The following is a 20,905-nucleotide window of genomic DNA, read 5'->3' on the forward strand; positions in this document are numbered from 1 at the left end:
GATAAACTCCATTTCTGGGATGAAAAATCTTGCCACATCATGCAGGACTGGTTTATTCAACTCCCACTGAGTAAGCTGGTCGCATCATCCTTGCACCGCTAAGGGAAAAATAAGTCTGAAACTCAAACCTCTTAAAAATTTCAGGCGTTACCAGTATGGTGATGCCTGAAATTTTTAAGAGGATAGAATGTCTGTCTAAACATCTCATTTTTGCTTCGTGCAGATAACCTACAGTTGTGTCATTTCTATTTACGTGACGTCTTTATCACGTGCCAAATAATCTCTTCTCAGTATTTCGAGACAAAATTATACAGGTGACCTTCAAATGTTGAAGCTTTTCCCTGCATTTTGAAACATAAGGAAACGGGTGATATAAGTAAAATACATTTCTAGTAATGTATTTTACTTATATCACCCGTTTATTGATTTATTGATGTATATAATTATCTCATTAATACAAAATATATCCTACGATTTGAAGATCAGCCATTTGCCGGGGAAAGAGACTCGAGCTCAAATTCATCACAGACGTAAACACTTTTATTAAGCCATTTTTTGTAAATAATGCTAAGTAATTGGATCTTTTACGGGATAAATGTTTTTTTGACTCCTATCAACTCCTGTTCTATCTCCCACAAATATCATCGGGCGTTAAATACAGTTTGAGCCTTTCCACAGACATTGCAATACTGCCAGCTTAGTACTGATCCTGTTATGATGTTATCCTCTTCCATAAGAAGTAAAATATCATTAAACTTCTTACCTGAAAGGTATTATAAGAATCCTGACTAAAATGAAGTGTTTTGTCAACCAGATGTGCTGGATGATGCTTCTTTATCGCACTGCGCCACTTCCCAATCTGTAAATCATTTTCGTGAGTTATCACTAAAACTTTTATTACCTCTAAAACCAGTGAAGTGAAATACAATTACTTAGTTTCCTCCGCAACACAGCTCATGGTTTTACCTTTTTTTTTTGTTTACAGTAACGTGTGGAGATTCCTTATAAATGTGTCCAGAAGAATATGATCTTTTATTGTTTTGCCTCAAGTTATAGCCATTGACTAGGCTTTTTTTTTCTTTCCTTTCTCAAGCAAATATTTTATTTTAACAGCTGTAAAGAACGTACCAGTTGTGACAAGATACATGGTAGCTTCTTACTTGACTAGATCTGCTTGGTGCTAAATTATTCTGATATTCTACTATCACATTACGTTTTTTGTCATAAAACGAGAAACAACTGGTAAGAGAATTTGATCTTTCTTTCTCTAAAGTTGTATAAGAAATAATTCAAACTATTATGAAGTCCTTTAAAATAAATAAACACATTAATTAAATATGATTATTTACTATTTAATTAACTTCAGTTCTGCCAGAGACATCGAAAACTTGTACACGTTCTATCGAAGGGTGAATAGCGAACACGGGGATAACGATAATTGAAGCTCTAGTGTATTGTGCGTTACCGTTTTGCCAATTTTCAGCTTCACTAAAGGATTCATTGAAGAATAATTCTATTTCATGTTGGTTCATAAGTGTGTGGGGGAGGAGGAATTCGTTAATGTTACAAATCTAACCGAACAAATATGTTTTAAATTATACACACACTAAAAGATCGCATTTCAGTTCCATAGCCAATAGCGCAACGTTGATTATTATTATTATTCATTGAATAGACTATTAATTTACTGATGATTTGAAAGATATGATTAGAATTTGAATCTTTTAAATACTCTGCAAACAATGCTTCCTCTCAAGCAACATTTCGGAAAAAGTTGGAGTAATATTCTGTTAATAAATATTTACACATTAGCCGATTTCTTTGCTTCTTTCTGGCATATCTCAGCTGTTCTTTATTTCTAGCAAGGAAATAATGTTCTCAGGCTGTTGCTAGGCCTTATCTCACGACCAGGATCAATTTTCTTTCGTAGATGATAGACGGTATTAATTTAGCAGATGTTATCGCTGTAGCAGAAGGCATCTGCTTTATATGTGGTTCAGTTTTTTTTTTTTCCCCTTGCACTGAAATCACTTTAAGTATTTCAAACAATGCGCCTATACATCACAGCACGTGCTCTGCTTACGACTACATAATTGGCTTTACGTAACCTTCATTAAAAGTTCTAGTTTAGAATCAGATTAGCATTGATGTATCGAGATTTCAGTTTCAATTAATTTGCATAAGGCACTACGAAAGTAGGTTTATAAGTATGGAAAGTAGAAATTTTAACGAAAATCTAATTGTGTGAAAAAATAAGTACAATTCAAATGTATAATAAAAATATAAACATTTTCTTAGTCAATGAAAGTGTATTGCTACCGTTTGCAAGGTTATATTTGGCAGCGATCTGCTAAATATAACTTTTAGCAAATTTTTCACATTTTTATATGTGAAAAATTACTTTAGTAGCTGCTAATAGAGAGAGTGCTTTTAGTTTCGTTTTGCTGCCATTTGACCACTCTGTTCTAATATAACAATTACACTCTGGTTCTGCCTAATTAAAGAAATTTGATAATAATATATCTACATTATATGTCTCAAAGCTTGTGGTGAATTCAATTGCTGTGATAAACACGTTACTGTACAAAAAATAACAATAATAAATAAATAATTTGATAAATAAAAAAAAATAAAATAAAATCCGTAAATGTGAATATTAAAATTTTGTTAACTTCATAACATTAGAATTAAAATGAAATTAGCAGTACACCTTTTCTTTAATGATATAAGGCAATTCCATTAAAAGCAAGGATAATTGAATTTATTAAAGGGTATTTAGCTCGGGGAAAAGTCCTTTTTAGGACTTCCAGGGTAACAAATAGCAATGCTGTAGCCAATGAAGTTTTAACTGAGGCTCGGCTATTGCCGTTACCCAGCCATGACTAGAGCTTTTAAGCTCAATAACACTCCATCCACACAGATTTACTTCATTCAGATGACGGGATAAAGAGTCAAAGGACTCAGTCCATCGCCCAATTCTTATAAGAACTATAAGAACTAACAATTTATTAAATGATGTGGTTTTCGGGAATCAATCGACCGTGAGATGCGGTGATTGATTCATTCAATCCAATACCCTTGGAGGGTAATGGATGGCAATGCTGTAGCCAATGAAGTTCTAACTGAGGCTCGGCTATTGCTGTTACCGTCCTGCCATGATCAGAGCTTTAATTGCACAATAACACCTTATCCCTACACTGTCCTCTACAGATAACGAGGAATATGAAAAGCATTCTTGCTTCGCCCCTTTAAGTCAGTATTTATAAGGATAAGGAATTTATTAAATACAAGATGGTAATTTGACCGGTTATCACTTACGCATCCCCAGCATGGAGCCACACCGCTAATTCAAACATTCTACAACTTCAGAGATTACAGAATAAGTGCCTGAAGATGATTCTAGATGCCCCTTGGTTTATAATAAACACCCAGATCCATAGAGAAGTTAATATCCCTTATATATCTTCCTTTCTCATAAATCTAGTTGAGAAGTTCTTTACCAAGACAAGTAACCATCCAAACCCGTTAATCAAGGAAGCCTCGGAATATAATGAAGCAGAAATCCACAAATATAAAAGACCAAAATCTATCTTAAGTTCCGCTGAACACAACTAACTTCACTGCCCTCAATGGGCGAGCATATAGCTCACTAACACTCCATTCAAAGTTCTTTCATTACAAGACAAAGGGGAATATGAAAAGCAATTTTGCTTCACCCATCTAGCCGGAAATGTTAATGTATGTTAATAAATTTATTAAATATTAAATAATGATTAAAACAGATAGTAAAACAGGTACATATTAAATAATGATTAAAACAGATAGTAAAACAGGTACAAAAAGAAAGCTATATATCTACATTTTTCCATAAATTTAACCCAAGAACCAACAATACAGAATTGTCCTATCTAGTATTCTGTAGCTATTTTCATTCTCAATTGCGCTATTTATTGATGGTACATGGGCCTTAATAATTGCAATATTATTGCGTCTGCTGAAATAAATATTTGCAGCCCATACATTTTACCTAACAATGAACTAATGTGTGTGCGTGCGTGCTGTTGTATGAATACATTTTCAAAGACATTCGCCTCTTTCTGTAACTTTAACTATTTGTAACCATCTGCCTCCCTAAAAGAGCATTAAAAACAGTTCCCATAAGGACGCTCTTCTGTTTGTCTGTTCCATCCCTGTAAGCTATTTACTAGGCAATGTAACAACGAACCATGCCTCAAACTATTATTTAGCTCCATTTGGACCTCACACTTGGAATGATTAATGGGCATAAGTACACCGCCCAAACTGCATGCAAAGAAAACAAAAATCTCCGCATTTCAAACGCAAAAGAATAAAGGCGTTTTGTCCGTAATTTTCATAACAAATGTTGCATACGAAGGGAATGGTTTTTTTTTCCCTTTAATTTTCTTTCAGTCTGCTTTTTCTAATTCATTAAATCTTAATATTTAAGGCAGAGAAATGAAATTAAAAGTGTTGTTCAGTAATGAAAAATTAAAAGCATTCGCCGATGATACAGACAAAAAAAAAATTACAATAATTCGTAAGCTATAGTGTCTCGATTTGTTAAGATGTAGTCTTTCAACTTCGTTAGCCTGTTCTTTGTCAGAACCCATCATTTGAGTGCAAATAACTCCATTTTCAGCATTCGTTTTCCTTCAAGCACCATTAAAAAAATCGTCAGAGAATTATTCTAGAAGTAATTATTTTTTTGAATATTTTTTACTTTTCAAAGTAATTTAGTTTTTCTCCATTAGTGCAATAGAAGGTTTTCTCCCAGTAAAATTCTAACTGAAGCGATTTAATAGTAGCCAATCGTGGTAATTGTTGTTGTGTGCGAGGTTATCTACAGATCTACGTCATCAGTTGGAACTACTTCTGATATTAGAGGTTTATTGAGATACAAGATTTTTAATAGGGTAAATACTTTGCAACCAACTATCAAACACATTAGTACTTAATGTATCTATTTGTATACTTCCAAAAATCACTTTAGAAGCTTTACAATTATATTGAAAATTCCAAGTAATTTTGCAAGTTTTCAGTTACTAAAATTTAATCTCAACTGCTATTATATTATGGCGAGTTCACACTTATTCCATAAGGTACAGTCAAGGGTTGCTAGCTGTAATTGATCACCAGACTTAGATTATTTAGATATAATGCAGAGATATGTAATGTGATTGAAGAAATAAACCTGTTTTAAGATAATTAGTTGGCTGATATATGGTTCTTCTTTCAATGATAAACTCATAAACTTCAGACATTAATTTAAAAGCGGACTAATCACTCAATAAGTACCCTCAGAGAAATTCAGTATTATCCATTATTTGTATTGTTATTCTATAGAAGTTACATCAAACAGAAACTTCTCCAGTGTATGTAGGTTTGTTGGTTAGTTTTTGAATTAAAATTTTAATTCGAAGTGTATTCTACTTATATCATGCTATTAATTTAACAATAACGATTTCTTTTTGTTAAATTAATAGAAAAGTTATGAACTCATAGCATTGTTCCTTAAATTTATAAAAATATTGCAATTTTTAAGAACTACGATTAACTTATCGATGGCTGAATTTGGAATTAATAGTTAAAGAGAAACCGACTGGATAAGTTTATTATATGCACACGGGCCTTCTATACACTTGGCGACTCTATCCTAATGATGATTACGTGTGGTGGTAAATACATCGTAAATAACTTCCACGTGTGTTCTGCAGAGGTAGAAAGAACGTGCAAAAAATAGGACTGAAGTGTAATAGTTACCGATAACCATCAGTTAGCCGACGATAATGTTATTATCCCCCCCCCCCTCATAATAATAATAAGGCCAACTGTGGTCTGAAGTTATTTTTGAAAACAGAATTTACTGTTTTGAAAAGTAAGTTCGATTCTGGCTGCCACCGTAGTTTTATTTACCTCAGCTACAAATTATGAAAATGAGCTGAAAATTTTCAAGTTAAATCGTCATTTGTTAACAACTTGGATTAGGCTTTGCTAGGTTTGAAACCGCGGAAGAGTTCATACAGAAAAGCGTATAATTGACGCTTTGTTAACGTATTTTTGTCATGGCAACTTTGGCTGTCGGAATCGGTTTTACAGATAAACATGTATCTGTAAAAACTAATTTTTTTTGCTAACGTTTTCAAATGATATATAAAGTTTGAAACCACCTGCTGAGCAATAACAGCAAAAACGATAATCTATATATATATGCTATATATGTACTCTTTATATACACTTTACAGAGGGGATAAATGTTTAACTATTTATAGTTAAATGTATATTGTGTGTTCGCGTGTTGCCGGTTATTTGGAAGTTGTTGAATTTTAATAGAATGATAAAAGCAATTGGTTGCAATGGGTGCGTATTAAATTTATACTGAACCAAGCTCTATTATAGGCCATTATGAAAAATAGTGAAGAAGGAAGTTTGAACAAATACACGAATAGTAGTGCTCCATATTCTTTAAATAAGTTTGAAAATTTTAAATTTGTTGCAAATATTATGATAATTCTTCCAAAAACATCGGATATATCAACAATCGAAAATTCAAATTCAACACTGAACAGTTTTGTGCTCTATTATAGGCCATTATGAAAAATAGTGAAGAAGGAAGTTTGAACAAATACACGAATAGTAGTGCTCCATATTCTTTAAATAAGTTTGAAAATTTTAAATTTGTTGCAAATATTATGATAATTCTTCCAAAAACATCGGATATATCAACAATCAAAAATTCAAATTCAACACTGAACAGTTTTGTACTCTATTGTAGGTGAAAAATTATAATAGCTAAGCCTAATGTGTATTTGGTCCAACAGGCATTAGGCTTAGCTCTTATAATTCTTCACAAAGAAAACATGTGACATTTATAATGGCTGGAGAAAAGATTTATTCAAAATTAATATATAATAGATTATCTCATTTAAAGTTATAGAGCATCTGCATTGTGTTTGCAAATAAATATTTTTATATAATAAATAGAATTACAGTAATTTAAAATGAATGAAATCGAGGTTAATGCTGCTTAAAAACAAACAGCATTGACTATTGTCTCGTAAGCTCTACAGTTTGGGATTTGATAATATCTTAAACTGAATAACATTGCATTAATATTCTGTGTACGGCTAATAAACTTAAGCATTAGCACTAAAATTTATTGTTTCAAAGTAAAAATATTCTCGATCTAGGATATAGGAGTGCTTTTCGCATTGTCAAAGTAACACAACAACTTTAGAAAGGTATTGGATATTGCCTTCCAGATAAAAAAAATAAAAAAAGCAGCTGTTTACACCAAGATTAATTACATTAGGGACACTCCTACTACTCCCTACTGAGCTGGAAAAGTTCGCTTCACGAACACTACCTTATATAAGTACTCCGAAGTGCCTGAAAATGAGAATCCGTTAAAATCACCAAAGTTGGTCATTTTGCGATAGTGCACTGAAAAAGAGGACAAATGAAATCCGGAGGAGGTGAAACACACTAGTGATAAAAATAGCAATATCCAGAATCCTGGGATTTTATACTTTTTTATCTGTAGGAGTTTTTTTTTTTTTTTTTTGCTCACGAGGGCTATAATGTTGGCCTTTCAGAGACTTCCATCCGCGGAAAAAGTCTTGTCCGAGCGCCTGGTACTCATCGATCACTCACAGATACAATGTAAGACCTCCCGACGACGCTTCAGTCTAACGTGCCTAACTTATTACAGGGTACAGCTATGGATAAGCAGATTTAATCGCTTACCAAAATGTGTTTTTTTTTTTTTGTTCATTTTGTTTTCGGAAGGTTTGAGTTTTTCATAGAAGCTTCTCTTTGAATTTAGCTGTACTGCAGCTTGTCGACATGCATGTGAATAGCGGGATGTTTAATGGGACAAGTTTGGTGAGTAATTTTCAAAGTTTACTAGTATTTAGCGACACCTAGTATTGAACAGGAAGGCGTTATTCAAGTACCGGAAGTTAAACTACTCATGTCGATGGGCTTCCTGCCGCTGGCATCCTTACTACTGTTCGCAGAGATAGAAAATGGCAAAAAGAACGAATCTACGAGCCAAGTGAATGGATGGGGGGGGGGGTGACAAACACGGTGTCGAAAGGGAGAATGAACGTGTGCACATGTTTATGCAAACTACCACTAAACACAGGAAACATATCAGGAAAGATATCTACGAATGCGTAGCTTCGATTCTGTAATGGGTTAAATTCACTCCAATTGAGGTACAACATATGAAGAATTTAATGTTGAATTGGAAAGGAAAAATATGATTCTTCCCTAACAAGTGTTGTTGGTTTAATGATGATGTTTTCACTCTGGTTCTCTTTTAATTAAATTAAATTCTAGACCGAATTATTTAAAAGCTTTTAGTCACACACACACACACACACACACAGAGCGAATTTCTTTGCTTGGGATTGTCAATGTACCATAATTTCTCGGAGACCCAACAAAGATTAAGATTTCATAGATAAATGTTAATGTCCACGCATTTCTAAAAATAATTATACTTCAATAATAAATGACATATCATGGCAATATTGTGCACTTTGTTTAGAAATTAGCTTATTTAATAAATTTAGTATGTTACTTGGCATGTTTAGTAGCATTAATATACTAATGACTTTTATCATCAAAAAGGTAGAAAAAATAAAAATGAAAAGTCCGCGGCATTTATTAAAAATTATTAAAATACCTATTTTAATAGATTGTGTATATCACAGATAAATATTCTTAGTCTAGCTTTTAATAATTTTTGGACTCAACTTTAATAATCATCAACATTTAAGATTGGCATGTTTACAGTTTTGAATCGATCGCACTCTAGAAGAGTAAAATTTATTTATACATAAAAAAGTAGAAAATTGGAGAGGTCAATATTAATGCATCTGAATGTTTTTCTATTAGGATGTATTATTACGTGACACCTCGAGGGAGTTCAAGCGGGAGGACACCTACTCTACATCTCTCTATCTCGACCACTCAATCCACCAACTACGCCATCTACTACTAGAATTTCCACAGACAATCACCCATGGCTACGGCGGGATTCGAGCCCACAACCTTTTGGCTGGAGAGCGGATACGCTAACCGCTCGGCCAACCAGGCTGTCAATTTGAAATAACAAGCAGGAAATGCTTGTTATTTCAAATGTTTGACTAAGTGGTACTCAACATAATCTCGTAGCAAATTCTATGTTTGTGCGGCGATCTGTTGTGTTGTGTTGAGGCTTTTATCACTCGGCCACCGAAGCTGAAAGAATTTTTATCTCTATTAACTTAGAACTCTTAACTCCTGCACGACGCCAAGGAACAATAGATATTTCTCATATTTCCGATGTCTCCTTCTTTCTTGTGAGAAATCACTTTTTCCGAGATTAAATGCGCAAATAAAACTCGCTTCCTTTTGCTAAGGATACCTGGAACTATATGGTATACGTCGTCAGTTTACAAATAGAACATATGTAAGCAGGTCTGATCAATGGATACCATACTCATAAAGTATTTTTCTCCACATCCTTATAAAGAGCTATTTGTAAAAGCAATCAAGCAGTGCGGTTTACCAAGCTATATTTGCGCAAATGGACATAGAGTCTTTATGCTCTAGTATATTTTTGGTAGACTTCTAACAAAAAAATAAAAATTTGCCACCCTTCCAGAAGTGTTTCCGATTTCAGCTCTGTTAGTAAAGTGATCCATCAAGTCTCAACGATAGCTCGCAACTCTTTCTGGTTGTTAGCGATGTAATTCAATCGATTACCCTCGACATTGAGATAGGCTCTTGTAACATAATGTAGAAAAAATTTGTGACTGTCATGTAAAAGCTCAATTGTGGCATGACCGACAGCTAAGAAGTTCCGTCAAGTGACTTTCTTACTCATGGCCATTCGATTTCTGCGGACATGTTCCACTTCCAACTTTGATCACCATGATGAGAAAGAAGACCACATAGCATTCATTCTACATGACCACTAGTAGTGCTTCTGTCCTGCACGTGAATTAAGAAATTTGGAAAGTTTATTACGCCCTTGCATACTCCGGCCAATTTATTTTGTGAGGGAATCATTTAGCTTCCCATAAGACCGCCTACTTCACCTTTATCTGAGAAACCTTAAATCTTTTTTCTAGCTTCCAACGATTAGATAATCCCGATCTAAAAGCTTAACATGGAGGTTTAAGATATTTCAGACTTTGTCTTCATTAAGCAGTCTCAAACCGGGTAATGAACCTCATTCTACCACCATTTACAAACGTCTATTCTGTGCTTCTCAAATTTAAAGTTATCTATATGGTTACAACACTTGTAAGGTGTTGGCATTTACTGATATTGGATTTCTAATTAGCGATATACCTAAGGGAATTCAACACATAAATGGGGATCGCATATTTTAAATAACTCTGCACATCAGAATCGGCTTGTGTGGAGAACATAATTCCTTGTCATTTACGTATCTATTAATATCGAGACACCATAACCTCTAACACTTCATCAATAATAAACTGTTGGGCACTATATGTTCAATGACACGTCAAATCACATTGTATCTCAATGAACTTTACCGTTGCCGCAGTCTCTTATTTTATGATTGATAAGGATTTATGCTTCTTTTAAAGTGTTCAGGTATGTTGAACGAAGAGTACTGATGTTAATTTTCGATCTGGATTTTACTTGGAGCATCATGTTACTGGAATAATATGTTTTCTAACGACGTTCTTTACAATGACTTCAGCCGAAAGATTTTGCAGAACCAATTGACTCGTTTAACAACAAATCGCTGATCTGATAGAAAGGGGTGTTACGATTGTACCACATTTTCTCTACTTTTTTCCACTTTTTCAACGCAGTTTTTTCTTAACTTTCATTAATGACTAAGACTATGTTCACATAGTAATAGCATGTTGAAAAGTATAGCATAAAATTTCCAGTTACCCCTAGTAGTCAAAAAAATTTCTGTTCATGTAATTTTCGTACATTCGATGATATCTGATGTGCATTATAAATTAGCATTCTAAATAGCAAGATTTAAAATTATTTTTCCCTGTACGCAAATTCATACTTCAGCTTTCATCCATAAATGTTGTGTGTAATGTTGCTATGCCATCTTACCGATGAGTATTCTCTTCTTTATCATGGAAGATTATATGAGTTTATTTCTATACAGTTACAACGCAATTAGAAGCTTCAGATCTGTGAATGTATTTAAGCAGTGCACATCTACTCTAGAACTCGATTAACACTCCAATTAAGGGATGTTTTAGAAGTCGGAAGGATTTCTGTGATTCGAAGAATACTTGGTTATTTTTATATATTAAATATGTTTAATTTAAAATATAAATGACAGAAAATTTCGATGTTAAGATACTACCTTCATTTGTAGAGACTAATGCGTGCATTTGTAATTCCAGATTTCTTGTGAAAAATAGAACGACTTAAATTATTACAGGATCATCAAGGAAAGTTAAGTCGTCTTCACCACTACGCGTCAATGTCTTCCAAATCTTGTAACCCTCTTGTAACACAATGCAGTTTTGCATCACTAAGACAACCTGATAGCAGGGAACTACTATCTTTCTTTTTTCTCATATAAATAAAAAAAGTCAGAAAGAATATTTTAATCCTGTTCCCACAGGGACAGTGTAGTTCGCCGCTGTTATAATTCCTCTCACTTCCGAAAATAGAATGAAAGTTCACTTCACAACTGATGAAAAATTCCTGCAGGTCATAAAAGAGAAAATAATTAAAATCTTAGTGCAGCACTGCGACCGCTGGATGATAAGATGCACCACGAGTAAACAATATTTCGAGAAGCAGGGATAATGGCCCTTATCAATCAAATAAGCACTCAGTGAGCATGCAGATTAGACTCTAGTGAGATCCCTTATCTTAACTAAAGCCTCTGAGAATGTCACTCATACAGCTCGTTAAGAAAATCGATGTACGTGGTTATCCCACGAAACCCACATCTCAACCATCTATCTATCTACCCTAGAGAGAACAAAAGAGAACAATCGCTATTGAAACTTCGTGCATAATAACAGTTAGAGTCGTTGGAAAATTTCTATAGATAGTTTTGCAGAGAATCCTATTGAAATCACGCACAGAACTGCATTAAAAGACCGGTGTTACACCATTCCACGATATTATAAATAACTAAGCATGACGTATGTGGCTGTGTAAGCTAGCTGGCCTTTCAATAACATTCATGCCAATCTCATTCAGAAGTATTGAGTTTATCATTGAGGACAATGTTGATAGAAATGGGTAAAATAGAAAGCAATGGTTGACTATTTTTGGACCATCGGACCGGATTCAATAAATAGAGAATAATAAAAATAACTGTTCGGCGATTTTTAACATTAAATTTTACGGGATTTTAGCATTTTTAAAAAATATTTTCATATATATTCATTGGCCAAATATTATGGTATTTTAGTATGTTTTGAAACCAAGAACTGAATGAGAGTTTTTCCATTCAGATCTTTGTATATGTATTCAAATGGCATTCATCAGTATGAAAAGGGTTACTTCTAATGGTTGGAAAAAATAATGGGAACGGAAATTGCTTCTTGTATGTATTTGGCGACAAAGAGTACCCAATTGTAAAACATAAGAACTAAATCAACACAACTTCTGAAGATAATGGAAGAGTGAACTTGGAGACGAGATAAGAATGCATTGTCAGGAAGACAATGAAGGAATAATTGCTTTTATTTTGGAATGTTAGAAAACATGCAAAAAGAACAGGAATTCTTCTATCCCTTTTAGTGCTTAGCCATTTAAACAACAAGCTCTAAGTCATGCCATCAGCTGCAGTACTTTTTGCATGTTAATAACTCAATAAGTTGCTTGCTTGAATGGTACAGATTTCCATTTATATTGCCTTGTGTAACGACCTTCAAAACAAATGGAAAACTAGCGGAATGATTTAGGTTGGCTCGCATAACTTGGTTCGCTTTCTTCCCCCCTTTTGTTCTGATGTTATTGCGATTGAAGAACGATAAGAAAAACAGTGATAAAACCGATATTACATTCTGTAAACTTGGAAATTATATTATATGCAAATGTGGCTTTGGTTAAGGAACGTTGGTTATAAATAACTACTGTAGTGTTACCAAAACACACACACACACACACACACACACACACACACAAAAGTAATCATGATGAAAGCCACCAATTCCTGTATTGTAACTCAAAATTCAGTGAATATTTACGATTATTTAAAGTAAAATTGAAGTTCGCTAATGCTCCTTGTGTAGAACTTTTCTTTTATTGGTTAATGGAGAAGTGATTATTTATCAGTCACCCTACCGTAGTGTTAATACCCTCCCCACCTGTCGTCTCCATCTTTGGCCTGATAAAACCGAAGCTAATCATCGTTTGACACAGAAGCGTGCGAGAACATTAGCGTTGAAATCAATGACAGTTTTAACATGAACAAGTTGATGCTAACCCTAATGATTTTACTGTAGCAGTTTGCTTGCTCTGATCAATTCGTTAAAGTACGGACATTACCAGGTGAGCAGTTCTCTCTCTCTCTCATGAAGACTTCTCGCTGATTATGGCCATATGAAGTGAATGATGAATATTTTTATTCATTATATCTGTGATTGATAATAAAGTTATTTCTCATAAAGCTAAATGGAAAATAGTACTATTCACTGTGGTCTCTTTCTCTCTCTTTCTCAATACGTATCATTTTGACCTATATATTTATATATATACATTTTATCAATATAATTTAATTTATCTTCCTATAATATTTCAAAAAGAATGTAACATCATTATTAAAATATTATGGAAAGATAAATTACTTTAAATTAAATATTATAAATAAATTTAATATAGGCAAATTATTTTAAATTAAAAAATTTTCAACTTTATTAAAATGCATAAAATAATTTAAAACATTGAACATATTTATAATTTAAAATATATTATCTACCATTTATTTTTTTACATTTTGTTTATTTTTGCATTTATTATATATATATATATATATATATATATACACACTGCTTTGAAAGAAATCAACGAAGACCATAGTATGAGGGGAAAATAGTATAGCGCTCACACTAATAAGATGTAAGACCGCTTTTCGCTAAGATCACATGACCGCAGAGTCCTACTGGGCATAATTTCTACAAGATAATTTTGGACCATTCTTCTTGTAGGCATGTAATGAAATCCTGGACTGTTTGGGGGCAGACGTCTCTTGACTTCACCCAAGGCCCTAATCATCCTACAGGTGTTCAATAGAGTTGAGATCAGAACTCCGTAGAGGTCAGTCAAGTGTAATGACCTTCGTGTCCTCAAATCACACTGTTACAGCAGCAGCCTTATGTCAAGGTTCATACCTAGTGTTACTGAAAGAAAGAATAGTAAATTCCGTAGGAACGCCACAAAGTAGGAGGCACTGCATTGTCCAGAACGTTCAGATAACTCTCGGAGTTCGGTGTTCGTTACACCACAAACCGAGGTCCGAAGCCAAACCAGGAAAAACAGGACCATATCATCCACTGCCGCCTCCCAATTTCAGAGTTGGCGTTACGCACTCTAATAAGAGACATTCACCGGGCAACTGCTATACCCATACCCGTTCATCTTCTCGGTAGAGGGTGTAGCATGATTCGTCGCTTCATAACCTAGCTTTCCAAGCTTCTACGTCTCACTGTACACGCTCTTTGCACCACTGAAGACGACGCTGCATGTTGGTTCGGGTAATGCGGGGCTTCATATTGAGGTCCTACCATGGAAATCCATCTTGTGAGCCTCGCTTCTGAATGTTTTTTGGGCAGATTCGTGTTCCCGTCGGTGCGGAACTCCGCATTCAACGTGTCGGCGGACGAATGGTAGTTTTTACATATTATCCTTCGTAGCACTGTACGGTCATGTTCGGTGAGTGGATCGCTCATTGCGGGTGCATTTGAATTTGACTCCCTGCGCTTGACTTGGCATGGCCCAATTTGTTAACAATTTGCCGAACAGATAGGCCTCCAACATCGCATCGTATCGCTTTGCCTCTTTCAGTGAGTGAAAAAGGAACTCCATTAGTTCCTTTCTCACAGCCATTTCGCGCGGACACAGTTGCACTGACTTGGGATCATCATATTTCTTCAACTTATACAGACTACAAACAAGTGACTCGTTACATGGCACGAAACCCCTTGGCCATGAGGATGTCCGTTGATTTCTTTCCAGCATCGCATGCGTGAATAGGTTAGAAAATTGAGCAAATGATATTGGCTATGAGTTCAATGTTAGTAAGTGTCAAGTTATGCACTTTGCCCTGATGTGATATCTAACAGCATATTAAATTAGTGGGATTATGCTACAAGAAACTGATGAGGCTATGGATCTTGGAGTTATGGTGGATAGGAATTTGAAGTTCACATAGCAAAAATTGCAAATTAATACTGGTTTTGGTAATATATAGACTCCATCGATGAACCCTTGACTTTCTGGATGTCTCAATAACTTGACTCTCAAATATAATAGTTTCAATATATTCGTTTCAATTAATAAAAAAATAAAGTAATGAAAACATTATTGAATAATTTACCACATTACGAGGGTGAAAACTTAGATACATTACTCCTTTTAAATTAAGCTGTATATTATCCTCTGAGATTATGAATTGATGCAACACAGTTTACACATATTTACACAAAGTTTATTTAATAGTATCAGTAATAATTTATTATAACTATATTTGAATTAATAATTTATTATCCCCGAGTATAAACATTGTGACCGAATCGGCGTCATTTTTTATAAATCGCACAATCCATCTACAAATAGGATATCCAGAGAACAATCATTTGAAATCTTACAGATGACAGTAACTTCTTTATTTGGCTTACGAGGCACCGAATTTCTTAGAAATTTAGTCTCTGTAGTAATTACCACATAATTAATGAACTGTTATTATTACACTCGAACATCTTATTCTACATACATGGAAAACGATGAAACAAACAATTTCATTAATTTATCCCGGAAGAAACTGTTAATGTAACCTCAGCTTGCTTGCTGGTATATTCGGGTTTCTTTTTTAACTCAACTGTAGCTTGTTGGAGCCTTCGAGATTTGAGAAATTATAAGTTTAATGGGGAATTTTGTTAACTGAAAGTAGCGCTCTGTTTACGGCATAATAAAGCTAATGTAGTTTCTCTATTATTTATACAAATAGCTTAAAATCCCAGTGATACTTACCATGTGTGTGAAACTATTTGCTTCCTTGCCTTCATCCATGTTAAATAAACGTACGTCGTTAATATACTGCGGAGACGGAATACAATTCTACTTACCCTTACTTTATCTATCTGTAGAGGCATTAAATACGGATCATAAAGAAGGTTTTCAGGATCAACATTAACTGGTGATTGATGTTTTCCTTTGGTACACAACGTCCAATCAAGATTCAGCAAACCCCAAAAATCAGGACCTGTAAAATGTGAATTTATTTTGAATTTATGAAGAACAAAAAGTATTAATTTTTTGCAGTATTTTCAATCGCAGATTATACGGCGAAATTTAAAAGAAAAAACTCATTTTTGTTTTCGATAAGAATATTTGTTGTATGAAAGAATGACACTGAATGTGCGGAACAGGAAGCTTGTTTGCTTAGAAGCCATCGGGCTTCTATTAATGCTTATTGAAGAAAGGAATTCGAAATCTGAGAATTACTCCCATTCTTTCCTTGCTCTTCAACATTCAGAATTGTTTTGAATATTTCCGCAGCACGGCAAGCTAGGAATTTGCTTCATAGGAAAATGAATCTCCTTACAGAACTTGCGATTACAATAACACTACATTTCAGCTACATTGAAATCGCATTTTTTCTTTATATAAACCTCTATAAGGTGAATTACAGATTATTAGGTAGATATGTCGAACGTGTAGGTATCGCTCTAAGCAGTAGTTATAGTACATTTTATTATTTTTGTAGTTTATCTTATAGTTTTGTCAGGTTTGTTATGACTCTAGTCACAATCTATGATCATAATATTTTACTATGAGCATCTATAAAGAAAAACGTCCCCCCCTATTTCTAAATATGAAACACGAAATCCAAGAGGTTATTATGATATTTCATTCGTAGCATTCAAAAGATATCCTACATATTGAAATCGGGCTGAAGACCAATAATAACCTGAATCTCCAAACAGGTGGAAGTCGGTGTTATAATCAAGCGACAGCATATTCTACACTTACATTTTCTGTGTAGGAGACTATTAAAATTTTGATATTAGGTCAAATGGCTCTAAAATAGTTAATGAAATTTTTCACGAAAATCGACCACAGGATATGAATATAGATTATAATGAATCTGATAATTACTTACAGATTTTACTAAATGTATAAGTGATCATCAGATTCATTATATCTGTATTCATATCCTGTGGTCGATTTTCGTGAAAAACTTCAGTGAGTATTTTAGAGCCATTTGAAATCTAACTGAAATAGAACCGTTTTTAGTGACAAGAAGATTTGAAATGATAAAAAGTAATAACTTCTCTGACTGAATGAGTAAATTAGGGAATTTGGTATGTAGATATTCTGAGTAAAATTTGTCATTTGAATCTTAATTTTGGTTTCCATAAGACTAATTTCAGTCTCAAATTCGACGAAATGAAAATAATTTATGTTTATTTCTGATTATATTTTTTTGGCCAAGAATTGATTTGGTATAATTCTGATACTATTACCGAACGTAAGTCAGTAATAAACTGTCTAGTTGGACCGTATAGTTAGCGTACCTTCTCTCCATCGAACAGGCTGCTGGTTCGAACCCTGTCTTGAGCATAGATGTTTGTGAATGTATTTAGATGGGAAACCACCACCTTGAATATTGGAGGCCTGAAGTGGCTTGAAAAATTTTCCATGTTTGGTTTCCCGGTTATGTGAAGATTAAATAAATAATAATAACAATAAAAAAAAACCTTAGCATTCATTAGGGACGTACAATTTCCCCATATGGAGAAGATTTATCGTGCCATGAAAACTCAGTGTGTAGAAAAACCGATGGCTCAATGAAAGAAACTCTTCAAAAAAATGTAAAATGGATTCATATGAATCTTCTTTGAGAAGATTCAGATGAATCTTCTCAAAGATTCATCTTTGAGAAGCTGAAAGTGCTCCGTAAGAATCGAGAAATCCAGCTTACGACACAAGAATAATAAACACTTGAAGAAACTGCATTTAGCCGACTGAAGAAACTCATTTTGTTTTATCAGCTTGGATCAGGACCTTAATCATACATTTTGGAACCCTTTCTTTCTTTTTAGGTGAGTTTTACAAACTTTATGGCGCCTATTACATTCATTCTTGTCTCTCCGTACATCTACGACTGTATTATTGCCTTGAATCGGCAGATATTAATGATATTCAGTATTTGGGATCTTTACTAAGCATGTCATCTCAATTTAAAACAAACTGTTTTAGTCCTATTTCAAATTTTGGCAAAATGTGGCATTGAGGTTTGGTAATTAAGATAATTCTTGCTGAAAGGTTTTAGCCTTCTCAATTTTTTTTTACTTTAAACTGGACATTTAGCAGCAAAACTTATTTAATTGATATTAAAAATTGAGATTAGTTGAGCGTCGAGCTTAAATGAATGCATTGTTTTTAAGACTGTCAGTCCTCCTTTCATGTTTACATTGTTTCAGACCCCCACATTTCACAAGTTTTGTAATTTTTTAAAAATACCAAATACTTTTCCTATTTTTATAACTTTCATAATTGCAAACCATAGTTTTCATGATACCGCATTCCGAAATCATAAGATCAGCAACCAAATTCCAGCTACTAATCAGCAGCGTTTCAAATAATTTTATGAAGATTTTTAAGAATTTGAAAAATACACTTTCTAAGAAAAATTCTTTAAATGCGTGATATAGCATCATTCTAGAGACGACTTTTTGCCCTTCACAAAATGCGATTTCTGAGAGAGCTTCTCCACCCCTCCTTAGATATGTTCCTCTTGCACAGCTGTTACTTATATTACGTAGAAAATACACAATTCATAATTTGGTAGTATTTTATAAAATCCTATTTTTATAAATAGAAACAATAAATTGTCTTCAGTATGAAATACAAATTATTAACAATGTGCATGCTGTTATCACCACACTAAACATTTCTTTAGGTACGTGTCTGGTTGGTTCGTCACGTTTCTAGAGTTTCAGCATTTCGAAATCTAAAATATTCCTTAGGGATAGTGATGGAAGAAAATAAATTAGTGTTCTATCACTTTCTACTTCTTTTTTTTTTTTGATGAACTAACTGTAGATTTGTTGACGGCGTCAGTTTCGCATTGACCGTTGAAGCAAAAACATTCTTTTAATATGTTACGTTTGAGAATTGGTCCGTGGCTTGATTTCAGTAAACTGTGTTCGCTCGAACAGAGATTGTAGTTTTTTTCAAATTGATTTTTTTAAAATCTTTGGTCAGGTACACGGAACTCAACGATAATGCCCTCGAGTCTCCATTTTGTTTACAAGTTTCTGTGATACACACCGTTTATTGGATGTGTTTGGGAAAATACATCTCATTCTGGTACACTCGTATGTAGGCGATAGTAAAGTTAGAAATAGCAAAGAAAAAAAAATCTTTCTGCTTGAATGTGTGTCGAAAGTCAACATGGAACAAAAGAGGGTGGTGATGTTTTTTATGGATTTATTGCCAACCGCTTTATCGTTTTTGCTTAATCGATTTCTTTGTGATTGCACCGGAATTGATTCGCTAGTTGGAAACATCCGACTCAATCTATATAATAACGCCGTACCAAACAGAAAGGAAAGTTTGTCTGCTGTCTTGTCCTTTATATTCGCATATCGCTGCAATCAATTCAACCAAACTTTTATATGATCTCTTCTTTCATTCGAAGGAAATCGAAAGCTAGGTTTGGATTCAGAAAAAGTGTCTCACTCTCCTGCGAATTCCTGGATACAAAAAAATAAATTTTTCATATGTTTTTAGGTTTCAAAAAACTCGGATTCATTATTGCACTTCTTGTTGTCAAACTGGGAACTGTATGACAAATGTTTGTGTTATGACATTCATTGCTTTTCTCTTTTTATATATATTTTTTTCAGTTATTCCTATTCTCGAGTTGAGAACTTTTCGGTATTGTAATTGTAGTACTGGAACTAACTTCTAGGACCATTTTTTTAGATTATGGCAACGACCTTATCTTGCATGACCAAGAACTAAACTTATTTTGCTTTCGACTTATTTTGCTTTCGACTGTGGCTAAGAATATCTCAAGTATTAGCGCTTTAAGCAACAAAATATGACTTAAAAGCACATCTCAATACAAAGGCCAATGTAGGTTCTGCAGAGCCGAAGCGTTTATTGTTTTTTTTTCTTTTTCTTTTCTTTTCTTTTTTTTTCAATTCTTTATGCGCTTGTAAATATTGAGAAATATTTTCCCACTTCCTGAAATATTACATTAAACAGGCATTCGTAAAAAATACAATGAAAGAGATATTACTCGCAAAACCTGGCCGGTTGATAAGAAATAAAAGAAGTAGCAGGTTATTGTTATGGATAGGGAGGAGAAAGGAGCCGATCAATCAATTGCAATTCAAAGTATTCAACTTATACTCGGTATGTAGGAAGTCAGTTTAATCGGAAGTTTCGTGTTTGAAAAACTAAGATATTTTAAGTTTTCATTTTTTTAATATAAAAGATGGCCTATCAGACCCGACATGCGTTAAGTATTAGTTTTCCAGCCAATGTTGATTACTTCTGTTGACTGGAAAAAGTTAATATAATGTTCGAATAATAATAAAGCCTATATAATAATGGCTGTGTATGTTCTTGTCTCAAAAATCATCTCACAAATATAAAAGTAACCGATGACATTAAAATGAATGAAACCAAA

At 33.8% G+C, this 20,905-nt stretch overlaps 1 protein-coding gene across 1 annotated transcript in view; it reads right to left on the bottom strand.

Annotated features, from left to right (window-relative positions):
* LOC150104201 (putative carbonic anhydrase-like protein 2) overlaps nucleotides 1-20,905 on the bottom strand; it is a 205,757-nt gene that overhangs the window by 122,120 nt on the left and 62,732 nt on the right. Inside the window, exon 3 of the mRNA XM_090396428.1 lies at nucleotides 16,326-16,462. Coding sequence (XP_090252554.1) covers nucleotides 16,326-16,462 — 137 coding nt within the window. The remainder of the gene's footprint in view (nucleotides 1-16,325; nucleotides 16,463-20,905) is intronic.

The sequence above is a fragment of the Typopeltis vanoorti genome, chromosome 8, assembly GCF_054136105.1.
Source record: "Typopeltis vanoorti isolate ZY-2024b chromosome 8, IOZ_Tvanoo_1.0, whole genome shotgun sequence".
Lineage (NCBI taxonomy): Eukaryota > Metazoa > Arthropoda > Arachnida > Uropygi > Thelyphonidae > Typopeltis > Typopeltis vanoorti.